The 14315-nt window shown below is 33.4% G+C and overlaps 1 protein-coding gene across 15 annotated transcripts in view; it reads right to left on the reverse strand.

The window, feature by feature from the left end:
* Window positions 1-14315, reverse strand: part of GPHN (gephyrin) — a 452278-nt gene that overhangs the window by 147436 nt on the left and 290527 nt on the right. For 9 of the 15 annotated variants that reach the window (XM_070418066.1, XM_070418183.1, XM_070418108.1 and 6 more), the window contains one exon: window positions 3159-3215. The exons of the other annotated variants lie outside the window; for them this stretch is intronic. In XM_070418066.1, the coding sequence (XP_070274167.1) occupies window positions 3159-3215 (57 nt within the window). The remainder of the gene's footprint in view (window positions 1-3158; window positions 3216-14315) is intronic. 15 annotated transcript variants of the gene reach the window in all.

Genomic DNA, 14315 nt, shown 5'->3' on the forward strand with positions numbered 1-14315 from the left:
TCCCTCTCTTAAATTAATCTGTTATATCGAGGTTTTACTGTACAACAATAATTTAGCTTTTCTTCTGCCATATTTATATTATATGCCATTTTTGAGATTTACTTCCACTTATCTTAGAAATATATATTCAGTAGAAGAGCTAAGTATTCTGAGTCTGAACTACTGGTCACAAAATACTATTTTTGCCTTTGATTATATAATATATGCACAGTATTGAATGGCTATAAGGTACTGTTCTCCCTCAAAGTGTTATCTTAAGCATATTATCCTTTATCTCAAGTAAGATGTTACATGATGGTGTTCCTGGTAAAGATGCTTACGATGTTATTTTTAAACAAAAAATATCTTGAATATGAGCTGAGAAAAGTCTATTAATTCAGAAAAAAGTCTACTTGCCAGAATACCTATACTCTAACATAGATCATTTTCCTTGACAACTGAAATTGAATCATAAAGGCTCTATCACTTGGATCCAGCCCATAAATGATAATCCTGTTGACACATCTAACAGGGGACAGAAGAGACAGTCAACAGAAAAGCTCCAAATGAAGTCTCATGAAAAGATCCTCAGAAAATTATATAATTGTATAAGAAGCACAGATTTTGCAAAGGAAGTTTTTATTTTGTAATGAATCCAGAATGTTATTAAATCAACCTCAATGCTAGTGTGGCTTAAGGGTCCTCTGCTCTGCCAATTTAATCTGTATTTCATAAACATGAGCATGAAGCTGCAGCTAGAAAAGAGGGAGAAAAGAGAAAAAAAGTAAACAAAAATGGAGATGAGAGGACAAACCAATCAGATTTGGAATTACCAGTCAGCAGAAGTTTAGGGGAAAAAAAAATCACCGAGTAAAATCGTACATGTACTCTGAGAGAGTATCCTTTCACATTGCCTTCTAGGTGATCTCTGAGCTCATCCAGCTTTCGATGGAGCTACATGTAAACATCAAAAAATGAATTGAAAAAGCAACTTGTTCTCTTTTCAGTTTTTCTTTCAAAAATATGATCATAGCATTGCACATTTCTCACTGCCTTTGGCAAACATTTCAACACATCAAAGATCTTTGTATAATACAAGAATACATGTTAAATAAAGCTGTGACTAGGGAAGCCAATATTTTAATTATTGCATCTTGTCTCCCCAAAGCATTAGAGAAAAGAAATACTGTAACTCCCCTTTTAATCTCCTAGAGATCCAATTAAGATTTTTCTATTTGGTAGAAATATGGAGTAAAAATATTTAAAAATTATGAAATTTGCCTTTCTTTCCCAAATACACTTTTTGATTTAAGGCTGCATCCACATTAAAGTAAACTGACTGAACCCAAATATCTATGTTTTGTTCTTATAAATAATGTGTGTATATATATAATCATACTGTATATATACTTAAAAACAACAAACATACAATTATAACTTGAAGTTCTATACACACAAAAGCTGAACATAGAGATAATTAAACACACACATACTCACACATACAATCCAGTTTATAGCAGATGGTGCTGCAGTGAGAGATGCTATTTGATCTTTGTTTCACTATCAATAACTTCTCCAAAGTTACGTTGCTCTGCACATTTGAGTGTGAGTCATAATCCATAGTCTAAATGATTATAAATTTACCTTTCCTTAAAGACAAAGGAAAAATATGATACCTCACAGTAGACAGTGAGGAATGTTACTGATAATTATCAGGATACATAAACTAATATATTTGTGACTGAATAATTTTAACTTGCCTCATTTTTGAAATAGAAATTTAATCAACACTTCCTATCTCCTCTGATTATCCTTAGTGAAATAACATTTTAAAAAATGATACCCAGTATATAGCAGTGTTAGAGAACAAAGAGGATGATTTGTCTGGAATTAAGGACACAAACGTACAGATACACCTTCATCCATGTGCAATCACACGAGTGGCACACACACAAATAAATAAACAAATACAAAAAAAGAAAAATTAAGAAGGCAGAAGAGGCAAGGAGAGGAAATAGTGCAGATATTAGTGCTTAATAAATTATTAAATGGAAATAAATTGAAGGTGTGTAAAATTTTGAAATAACTTAATATTAGGCCTCTATAATCTAAACCAGCGGTCACCAACCTTTCGGACCTCACGGACCACCAGTGGTCCGGAAACCACTGGTTGGCAACCGCTGCATAGTTATTGAATTTTGGAAACATCCCAGTGTAATGAAGTATCTGTCATTTTGATTAGTTTAACAGTTACTACTGTTGCAAGAACAAATGGGATTGAGATATAAGAAGCTGTTAATTTTGAGGGGGGGGGGATTCCTCTGTGTATTTTAAAAATTCAAATTTTATCTTACATTTATGAGGGCAGCATTAAAAATTATCAATGCAACTTTTAACTATGTCTGTGTTTCTTAGGAGTGATAACTTGTTTACCTATTCATTGTGACTAAATGTTAGAGTATCAAGTACCCAAGATATTTAACAGCTAGTAAATGGGACCATCAGATCAGAAATATTTAAGTTGTAAATTAGCAAATCACATACAAAAATGGGCAAACATTAGATGTATATTGTTTCTGCTGATTGTTATATCAATTTTTTAATTTAAAAAATAAAATAAAGGGGATCGAGTGCTTAAATACTGTTAGCTATGTGAGCCCATTATACCAGCATCATATAACATTTCTAATTCTTAAGATTTTTATATATGTATAAAATGTTATTAATTCATAATTATTTTTCTGGAATAAACTATAAATGGTAATAACACCAAAAAAATACTTAATTATTCTTTATAAAAAACATAAAAAGGGAAGATAATATTCTGAAAATAAATATTAGTTCTCTGTGTAACAGGAACTTAACACATAGTGACATCAGTCAGAGGAACGGTTTACTCTAGAACCCCAAATTATGGCACCTGTAGTGAGGCAGTTGCCCTTTTTCTTGTCTGTAGTGCCATTCAAAGCTAGTTATTTGTCAGCTTGCCTTCAGCTGGTTGCTCTATGTGTAGCTGAAACAAACAAAAAATATGACCCAACAGCCAATAAAAATATTAAAATAAAAAAAATGGGATGGTGAAAAATGGAAAAAGCTCCCTTCCTCCCACCACCCGCCAAAAAGGAAGAAGTGTAGGCTATAGACAAAATCTTGCCAAAAAATGTTAGAAACATATTTACTTTGAGGGATCCAACTCTACTAGCAACTCCTTTGCTTTCATCCGGCCGTCTAATTTGCTACAATGAGGGAAGATGGGTAAAAAAGACAGAATAAAGAAAAAGTGAACTTAAAAATTTTTCTACGCATTAGTAAATAATACATGCAAAAACATCAATTGACTCTTTGAGGTACCTCTTAGGAGGTCAAGGAGTTAACTAACCCAGAGGCTATATGACATGCTCTGCAAATAGGCTGGTCAGTAGAATGCAATCATTGTTATGGCACTATTCCTGATGAAGAAATGTGCACTTACTTTCAGTTATCTTGGGGATTTCTGATGAAGCAGTATCTGGAGTAGTGTTACATTTGCATTTGGTTTATGAAAAACAAAGAATTACAAATATACCTATGCATAGAACTTTGTTTCTTTCAGTGTTTTAGTATCGATTCCATTGTAATATCAGAAAACATTAATGGTATGATTAGAAACATAGATGTTCCCCAAGTGGAAAGATCAGTCCTGACAAGCATCATTCTTAATAGGTGACAGAGTGAAGATCCTCCGCTTGCTGACCCAAGCGTTGAGGTTGTTCAGCTGTCACTGAGATTCCCAATTAAACAATTGTGCTGCCCAACCAGAAAATTTTAATGCCAGACCAATGTCAGATATAGTCACTCCCTCAAAGCTTTCTGTATTTCAGTTGAATTTTCCTCCTAGGTAAGATAGGGGAAAATAAAGTTGCCATTTTAAAAACTTGTTTTATATCATTATATAAATGAGAAAAAGAAGGTTCTTAACACAAAATGTTTTATCAGATGAGGGATAAACTAGAAATTCATTTGCTTTTTAGTAGAGCTGTAACAACAAATATTTTGTTTAAAGAGGAAGACAAAAAGAAAAAAAAATGAAAAAAGGGAGGGAGAAGGGGAAAGAAGCTTCCGATCAAGTAGATTCCTACATGTGTCGAATGATAGTCTCCCTTCAGACTGCACAGGTCAAGTTAGCTGGAATGCTTCTGCTTGTATTAGGAGACAGCAGGGAAGCATCAACATGATGTCAAGTTCTGAGTGTTAAAATCCCCTGAAAAAAAGAAACCTGACCACACTATAAAATGATATTTGGCACACTACAGATTGTTTTATCCTTTTTAGGACATCTCAGATAGTATATAGAGATTACTTAGGAAAAATACTAAGAATTGAATTTTCATTTTGAAAAAAAAAAAAGCATCTTGGCACATAAGAATTTTAATGTCAACTTCTGGTTTTAGTCAATATAAATAGTTTTTACTAATTCTTCAGCATTAACTAAATTTATGCCCAAATAATAATCACCAATTCTCATGCTTAGTCAAACAGAATTCTCAAATTTAGAAACAATTACAACTAAGTAGAATGGCTACCCGCTATAAGACAGGGCCTCTGTGTAGACAATGCGTTCCTAGTAATTCTCTTGTGCTATTTTCTTTGACCTCAGAGAACATTTTCCTATCAAAAGTTGTTTCCCTTTTTAAAGGGAGACTCACTATATCTTGATTCCAAAGATAAACTATTGCAGTTTCCAATAAAAGTATAGTCTAGTGCAGGGGTGGGCAAACTTTTTGACTAGAGGGCCACAATGGGTTCTTAAACTGGACCGGAGGGCTGGAACAAAAGCATGGATGGAGTGTTTGTGTGAACTAATATAAATTCAAAGTAAACATCATTACATAAAAGGGTACGGTCTTTTTTTTTTTTTTAGTTTTATTCCTTTCAAACGGGCCGGATCTGGCCCGAGGGCTGTAGTTTGCCCACGGCTGGTCTAGTGCCTCATGCTGCTTTCTGAAAACTTTCAAAAACTGTGAAGATTTTCAGGAAATTTTCAGTAACAAGTGAATACCATTTTCTACATATATATATTTTTAATTTCCAGGAAGCTTAAAATTACATCAAGTCTAGCAACATAAGGTATCTTATTCAAGGTTACACAGAATATTAATGACAAATCAAGGAACAACATCCACAGTTCCTAATTTATAGTTTAAGGTTGTATTTCTGTAATAGGCCTGGAAATAAATGGGTAGGACAAACATTGATGCTTATTAGATTATATGTATGTATATATCTCTTTATCTCTCCATCTTAAATAAATTTTGTTATTATATAAATTATAAGAGAGAAAAGATAGTCACCATTGAACACTAAACATGAAAAAAAAGACTATAATACTAATTTAAAGATAGATTTTTAGAGTAGACAGCTCATTTGTCAATGCTTGAGATCAATTTTCTGCATATAAATTGGATTTTGTAAATTGAAACTATCATAAGAGGAAGACTTTAGAAAACCAATGTGGTTATCAAAGTCAGAGTTGTCATGTAATATTTTTGTGGCTCCTAAAACAGGTAATAATTCCAAATACTAAAAATTTTCAAAGAGAATCTGAAAAAGATTTGTCTCATAAACAAAAATTTGAGAAGTAGAGAAAAGTTAAGTGAATAGATTTTGAAATGCAATGCTCTCATTTACTCTAGTTAACCCTTAATAATCAACTATGATGGAACAGAATAAAAGAAATCACAAAAGATTAGCATTTGAATAAGATGAATTAATTTGGTCTTCGTGATAACTGTAAGAGCCTCACTTGTTAGCTAATTTTATACATACATTTCTCTGAGGCTAAACATTCTCTATCAGTAACTGAGAGGTTAAACTGCAAATGTTTCTGTTACATATAGGATCACTGCAATATTAATGAAATTTTGATAATCAGATGTAAAGAACTGTAAGGATTATGAGTTGGTTGAAATTATTAATTATTTACATATACTGAAAAATAAAATGTCAGTTGCAAAACAAAAAATGTTATCACTAATAATTTTTCTATCTTGAAGAAATCCTTCTACAAGCATTTTACTCAGATTGTAAAAGATATAAACCAGAGGATCAAAACCATTTCAATATTCTATTCAGCCTTCCAGCTAGAATATTTAACAAAACATTTATTAAAAATAGTCTGAAAATATTGCACTGTATTACTTCTTTTGCAGCATTCTAGGAATCTTTCTTTAGGGATTAATTACTGGAGAATCTATCCTTAGGGATTAATTACCAGTATGTGTCCTATAAAACAGTGAAATCACTGCTGTTTGTAGTCAGCTTTTTAATAAAAGTTTGAATTCTAGAAATATCATTTAAAAAAGACATTGCCTGAAAGCGAATACAATATGGGTTGTTGATTTGCTTTGTTTTAGTCTAATTTTTCAAAACTGAGCTCACTGTAAAATCATTTTGACTGCTAACAAGGTAAAAAATTATTCCTCTTGCCAATAATAAGTAGTTGTGTTATGTTTTTATTGAAGCAAACATATAGATTTTAGAGTAGAAATCCAACTTTATATTAATTTTTTAAAGATATGAAATTTCAAAGAAAGTTTAGGCTTGTAAAAGCCACATAAAGGTAAGTGACTATATCACTGGGTATATGCATTCACATTTCTCTTTATTACAAAATGTTTGCTGAAAATTTTTGAGAAAAGGTTTATATTTTGTGTGTTTGTTTTTTTTTATAAGAGAACTCAGGTTTAGAGAGGTTCAGTGGCTTTCTGGAGAACTAGAAATTAAGAAAATTTAGACTCTCACCTATGAAATGACTAATGTAGACTCCCATCCTTGTCCCCTGCCATATTTTCTATTGATTTAGATTATGTAGATTAAACAAATTTTTCTGTTTGTTTGCCTTAGGCCTGAATTCTTTTATTTTTAGAATTATCTAACTTCTAATTATCCTGAGAGACAAACATTTTTAACCTGATTTTATTATGCCACTTTTTAAAAAGTATGGACATCAATAATAGAAAAAAAACTTTTTACTTAGAAACTATCTTCCAACCAATACCACTCAGTGTATATTAGTAAAGCTATAGATTGTTTCTGGTAGTTATGATTTGGAGGAGGACATTAAAAAGAGTTTTACTTTCAACTTGAAAATTTGAACCAACTTCTGTAAGTAAGAAAATACTTTTTTAGGATTTGTCTTTAATCCTGAAGTTTTGGCATGGCCAATTTTAGAATATATATCATTTTAAAATATAATGATCCAGAGAATAATTTAATTTGGGATATGCTCTTTATTAAAGTCATGAATGAGATGAGACATGGCCAGTTAATTATATGGATATTTATTTATTTATTTATTTATTTATTTATTTATTTATTTAAAATGTCGACCCTTCTTGCCCTTGTTTTCTTGGGTGTTTTTTTTTTCTTAAAATATATATTTTATTGATTTGGGAGAGGGGAGAGATAGATATATCAATGATGATAGAGAATCAGGGGAGAGAGAAGATAGAAACATCAATGATGAGAGAGAATCATTGACTGGCTGCCTCCTACACCCGGAACTGCCATGTACCCCTAACCTGATTCGAACCTGGGACCCTTCAGTCTGCAGGCCGACACTCTAGCCCAGGGGTCCTCAAACTACGGCCCGCAGGCCACGTGCAAATACAAATATTGTATTTGTTCCCGTTTTGTTTTTTTACTTCAAAATAAGATATGTGCAATGTGCATAGAAATTTGTTCATAGTTTTTTTTAAACTATAGTCCGGCCCTCCAACTGTCTGAGGGACAGTGAACTGGCCCCTTGTTTAAAAAGTTTGAGGACCCCTGCTCTAGCCACTGAGCAAAACCAGCTAGGGCAGTGGTTCTCAACCTTCCTAATGCCGCGGCCCTTTAGTACAGTTCCTCATGTTGTGGTGACCCCCAATTTCATTGTTAGAAATTGAACATAATTAAAGCATAGTCATTAATCACAAAAACAATATGTAATTATATATGTGTTTTCCGATGGTCTTAGGCAACCCCTGTGAAAGGGTCGTTTGACCCCCAAAGGAGTCACGACCCACAGGTTGAGAACCACTGAGCTAGGGCAATTATATGAATTTAAATCATGGCTCTATCTAATAAATTCTGTTGCTGAAATAATGATGGCATAGGTTATTTCTGTTGAGCTGCTTTTGCACAAACATGCCCCAAACTATCAAAAAGAAGTTTAAAGGAATCAAAACTTTTTAATTAAAATGAAAGCTAGTATTCTTAATTTAATTATTCCTTGTATTTCTATACTTCTCACTTTCCTATTTTCCTATAGCTTGCACAAACTCTAGTGGATACCAAGATAAATCATTATTTCATTTAACAGAATTAAGCTTGACCTAAATGAGAAAAATCTTGACTAAAGTTAGAGCATTTTCAGTTGATAATCCTTAACTTTATGTAGTAACATGGAATGTAAAGGCTGGATAAATAAATGTAAATTATTTTATATTAATTGGATATTAATATAACATCAGAGAGAAGGGCTAAACAGAATGGTAATAATATTTATTCAGTCAGTATAGAAACTTATTTCAAAGAAACAGATTTATAGGCCTACAAGGAACTTTAGAGGTTACTTAATTTAATACCATGATATTATAAATATAAAAACTGATGTCTATTTAAAAAATATTTCAAAGTGGCAGTTGGGCTAACCCTCAATATTTAGTGCCTCATAATGCAATTACTTTTACATACTCAATGTTAAGTTTTCAAACAACTTTGGATCCATAATTTTTTAAATGTCTGCCAATAAATAAGTCATATGCAAATACTAAAAACTGCTTTTAATTGAATATCATTAAATTGAATTCATCAAGATGCAAAAATGATCTGCTCTTGGTATCCATATGAATTATATGAATAAAGAAAAACTAAGATACCTAGGAATAAACTTAACTAAGGATGTAAAAGACCTGTACTTAAAAAACTACAGGACATTGAAAAAAGAGATAGAGGAAGACATAAACAAATGGAAGAACAAACCATGTTCACGTATTGGTAGGATCAACATCATTACAATGTCCATTCTACCCAAAGCAATTTACAGATTCAATGCAATCCCCATTAAAATACCAATGGCATATTTCAAAGATCTAGAACAAACTTTCCAAAAATTCATCTGGAATAAAAAAAAAGACCCCGAATACCACAGCAATCTTGAGAAAGAAGAACAAAGTTAGAGGGATCACAATACCGGATATCAAGCCATATTACCAAGCCATGGTTCTCAAAACTGCCTGGTTCTGGCACAAGAACAGACATATAGACCAATGGAACAGAACAGAGAGCCCAGAAATCGACCCAAGCCATTATGCTCAATTAATAATATTTGACAAAGGAGGCAAGAACATACAATGGAGTCAAGAAGTCTCTTCAATAAATAATGTTGGTAAATTTGGTCACATACATGCAAAAAAAATGAAACTAGATCACCAACTTACACCATACACAAAAACAAACTCAAAATGGCTAAAGGACTTAAATGTAAGATGGGAAACCATAAAAATCCTACAAGACTCCATAGGCAGCAAAATAGCAGACATATGTCGTAAGAATATCTTTACAGACACAGCTCCTAGGGCAATGGAGACTAAGGGGAAAATTAACAAATGGGACTACATCAAAATAAAAAGCTTCTGCACACCACAAGAAACCATCAACAAAACAACAAGAAAGTCCACTGCATGGGAGAACATACTTGCCAATGATATTTCCGATAAGGGTTTAATCTCCAAAATTCACAGAGAACTCATACAACTTAACAAAAGGAAGTTAAACAACCCAATCAAAAAATGGGCAAAGGATCTAAGTAGACACTTTTTGAAAGAGGACATAAAGAAGGCCCAGAGACATATAAAAACATGCTCAAAGTCCTAATCATCTGAGAGTGACAAAATAACAATGAGACACCATCTCACACCTGTCAGAATGGCTATCATCAACAAATCAACAAACGGCAAGTGCTGGCAAGGATGTGGAGAAAAAGGAACCCTCGTGCACTGCTGGTGGGAATGCAGACTGGTGCAGCCACTGTGAAAAATAGTATGGAGGTTCCTCAAAAAGTTAAAAATGGAACTTCCATTTGACCCAGTAATCCCACTTCTAAGACTATATCCCAAGAAACCAGAAACACCAATCAGAAAGGATATATGCACCCCTATGTTCATAGCAGCACAATTTACAATAGCTAAGATTTGGAAACAGCCTAAGTGCCCATCAGCAGATGAGTGGATTAAAAAGCTATGATACATCTATACAATGGAATACTACACCACTATAAAAAAGAAGGAACTTTTACCATTTGCAACAACATGGATGGAACTGGAGAACATTATGCTAAGCAAAATAAGCCAGTTGGAGAAAGATAAATATCATATGATCTCACTCATATGTGGGATATAATGATCAACATAATTTGATGAATAAGAATAGATCCAGAGACAAATGGTGGTGGTGGTGGTGTGGGGTAGAGGGGAGGTTAGAGAGCAACCAAAGGACTTGTGTGCATGCATATTAGCATAACCAATGGACACAGACACTGGGGAGGTGGGGGGTATGGCTGGAGTGGGAATGGCTGGGGGGAGAGGGGGATCAATCGGAGGAAAAGGTGACATGTAAAACTTTAGACAATAAAAAACACACACAATTATATGAATAATGAACTAAAGATTCCGCATATACTTTAAACAAAGGTAGAATTAATACAGTTGCTAGGTTTAATTAAGAGAAAACTGTAGTTCTGGCCAGTGTGGCTCAGTTGGTTGGGCATCGTCCCATGTACCAAGAGGTTGGCAGTTTGATTCCCAGTCAGGGCACATGCTTGGGGTTTCCAGCTTGATCCCCGGTAGGGGGTGTGTAGGAGACACCGATGGATGTTTCTCTTTCTCTCCATATCCCTTCCTCTCTCTCTAAAAATAAATAAAAAAATTTTAAAAAGAGAAAACTGTGCTATAGCCAGTTTGGCTCAGTGTATAGAGTGTTGGCCTGCAGACTGAAGGGTCCTGGGTTCAATTCCGGTCAAAGGCACATGCATGGGTTGTATGCAGGAAGCAGCTGATCAATGATTCTCATTATTGATGTTTTAATCTCTCTCTCTCCCTCTCCTTTCCTCTCTGAAACAAACAAACAAACAAACAAACAAACAAATAAATTAATTAAAAAGAGAAAACTATGAAACATTTAACTTCCAGATCATTATATCATTGTTTTAAAAACTGAAATAACAACTGAAATATCCATAATCAGGGCTGCTGACAAAACGATGCTACCTCCACAAATTAGAATAGCAAACAATAATAATGTTGTACAAGATTATTTAAAAACATGTAATGATGTTTATATTACTAAATGAATGAGCTAGGATAAAATATTTTTTTAATCTTTATAGTTTAGGATAAAATATTATAGTTTAATAATAATAGCTAACATTTAGTGAGCATTACTTGTATTTCAAACTTTGTGATAAGTGATTAATATGAATTTTAAAATTTAAACCTTATAATAACCCTATGAGGGAAATGTTATTATGGTTACAGAGGTAAAGTAACTTTCTGAAGGCCATATACCTACTAGTGATTTCAGAACCTAAGCTCTTATTCACTGCCTTCCCATTATGATCCATTTATATAAATAATTGAATGCAAAGAAAAAAATAACAGAATGATATACAACAAAATTTTAGCAGTCATTAATTAAGTATAGAGGGACTCTTTTTCCCCCTTATATACATTTTCTAAAATGAGAAGGTATATTACTTGTTTTTAAAGAATAAAAGAAGAACCAGCCACTTATAGACTGTCTAAGCCAGCGGTTCTCAACCTGTGGGTTGGGACCCCTTTGGGGGTTGAATGACCCTTTCACAGGGGTCGCCTAAATACATCCTGCATATCAGATATTTACATTACAATTCATAACAGTAGCAAAATTACAGTTATGAAGTAGCAAAGAAAATAATTTTATAGTTGGGGGTCACCACAACATGAGGAACTGTATTAAAGGGTCACGGCATTAGGAAGGTTGAGAACCACTGGTAAACAATAAAACTTAACTCTACAGCTAATAATTTCTGGTTAGCTATATCTTCTTAGGATAACAATTAAATGTCATTTGCAAGTTCAGATTTCAGAGTAGCAATTGTACATTTCACAGTTAAATTATGGTTAGCTTCAGTGATGAATATAATTCTGTGAACATTAAATAATTAGAAAAGGATGGGAGGAATTTCATTTTCAATTACCACTATATATAAAGACAGAGGGGACACTAAATGAGATGAACAAAGAAACAAAAATCAATGTAAAATCCTGTACATTTAGCAGAATGCCATAGAACAACCATTTAAAATTATTTGTTGCCCAGCTGGTGTGGCTCAGTTGGTTGGAGCATGGTCCCATATACCAAAAGGCAGCGGGTTGGATTCCCAGTCAGGGCACATACCCAGATTACGGTTTCGATCCCCAGTTGGGGTGTGTATGATCAGCAACCGATCTATGTTTCCCTTTCTTGCTCTCCTTTCATCTTTCTAAAATCAATAAAAATAAGAAAATAAAATGATTTGTAAACTCAAAATTAAAAGCTAAAACATATTACTATTGTTTAACTTCAATTTTATCAAAATATGAAATACTTTACCATACTGGGTAGTGCCTTTCTCATTAGAAAAGTACAGAAGAGAACCATCTTTTATTTGAAGTCTCAATAATCTGTTTTGCTATCACACCAGAATAATTAGCAAAACAAACATGTTGTTATAAAGGAGGAGAAACTAAACAATAATGAACAAGAGTAGAAATCAGTTATTCAAACATCTATAGGAGCCAGTCATTGAATGCAAATGAGTAAAATAGCCTGGAGGATATAAAGAATGACAGCTGTGATATACATAGGGTCCTGGACAAGTAATGTTGATCTTATCTTTTTAGGAAAAGCTGAAAAATTTTATATTTATTTAAAAGCTCATCAATTTTAAATGTTCTAAACTGAGTTTTAAAGAGCCACGCTCAATTATATCTCTAATAAAATTATCTTCCCAAAATTAGGCTATTACTTAAAAGAGGCCTCTCTGTATCTATTAGTAGATAAGATATCCTGGGGAAACGTTAGATGCCATCCAAGTGCAGAAATAGTATCTCTTTGGAAATAAGTCGAGTTAGCCAGAAATTACAATTTCTGGTCTTGTATCTGCAAAAGACTTTGTGAAGCCTTTTCTCATTTTGACTTAGGGAGGAGAAATTCTATTCCCTGCTCTGGAATTAATTGGGATTACAGTGAGAGGGTGAACCATTTATAATGCTTAAGCAGGGTACTATACTGGTAGTTATTTACATACCAGGGGTGGGGAATGTCTGGCCTGTGGACTGTATAAGGCCTATGAAATCATTTGGTCTGGCCCTGCCAAGGCTTTAGGGGTGAATTAATTAAATGTTTGACCAAATATAGCAGGCTAATTTTTAAAGTGATAATTTTTTATGGCCCGTGAATGATGTTATAAATACCCAAATGGCCCTTGGCCAAAAAAAGGTTCCCACCCCTGAATAAGATCTCTATTCTGAGGATAGCACTGTAACATTGTCTCACTGAAAAAATAAGATTCAAAAGACATAATTTTGACCCATATATTTTCAAGAAACAAACCAGTTTGCTCATTTGATTATATTGGTGGTTCTTTAAGTCCACAGTTCCATGAGGGTCCCCGAGGCCCTATCAGGAGTCCAAAGGCCGAATTATTTCAATAATAGTACTATGACATTTGCCTCTTTCACTATGTTGACATTTTCAATAATGATACAAAAGCAATGGTGGGTTGGCACCTTAGTGCAGATTGAGGTGGTGGATCCAAATATATGAATAGTCCTTGTATTATTCACTATCATGCACTAACAGTTAAAAAAATTTAATAGTTTCAAAAAAGAAAAGCAGGTTTCATTTAACATTGTTCTCAATGAAACAGTAAATACTAATTTAACTTAGTTTAAACTTGTCCCTTGAGTCTGGCAAAATGAGTAGTATGAATACAATACTGCTGTTCCATATCAAAGGATGATGATTGTCTCAAGGAAAAGCACTTATGCAGTTGTTTGAGTTGCATGCTGAATTAGTCAGGTTTTGAACAGAATACCATTGTTACTTGAAGGAATGAAAGAATACTGACAAACTGTGATTATTCAGACTTAGATATTCGGCAGACATTTTCTCGAAATGAATGAAATGGGCCTGTCAATTCCAGAAAAACAGACAGGAATTGTTGTTTTGTCAAAGATAACTTTTAAACACAAATCAGAACTGTGGAAAACACATAATACTATGAGTTTGAGAGC

This window comes from Myotis yumanensis, unplaced genomic scaffold (genome assembly GCF_028538775.1).
Source record: "Myotis yumanensis isolate MYYU_CA2020_CCGP unplaced genomic scaffold, mMyoYum1.0.hap1 SCAF_1, whole genome shotgun sequence".
NCBI lineage: Eukaryota > Metazoa > Chordata > Mammalia > Chiroptera > Vespertilionidae > Myotis > Myotis yumanensis.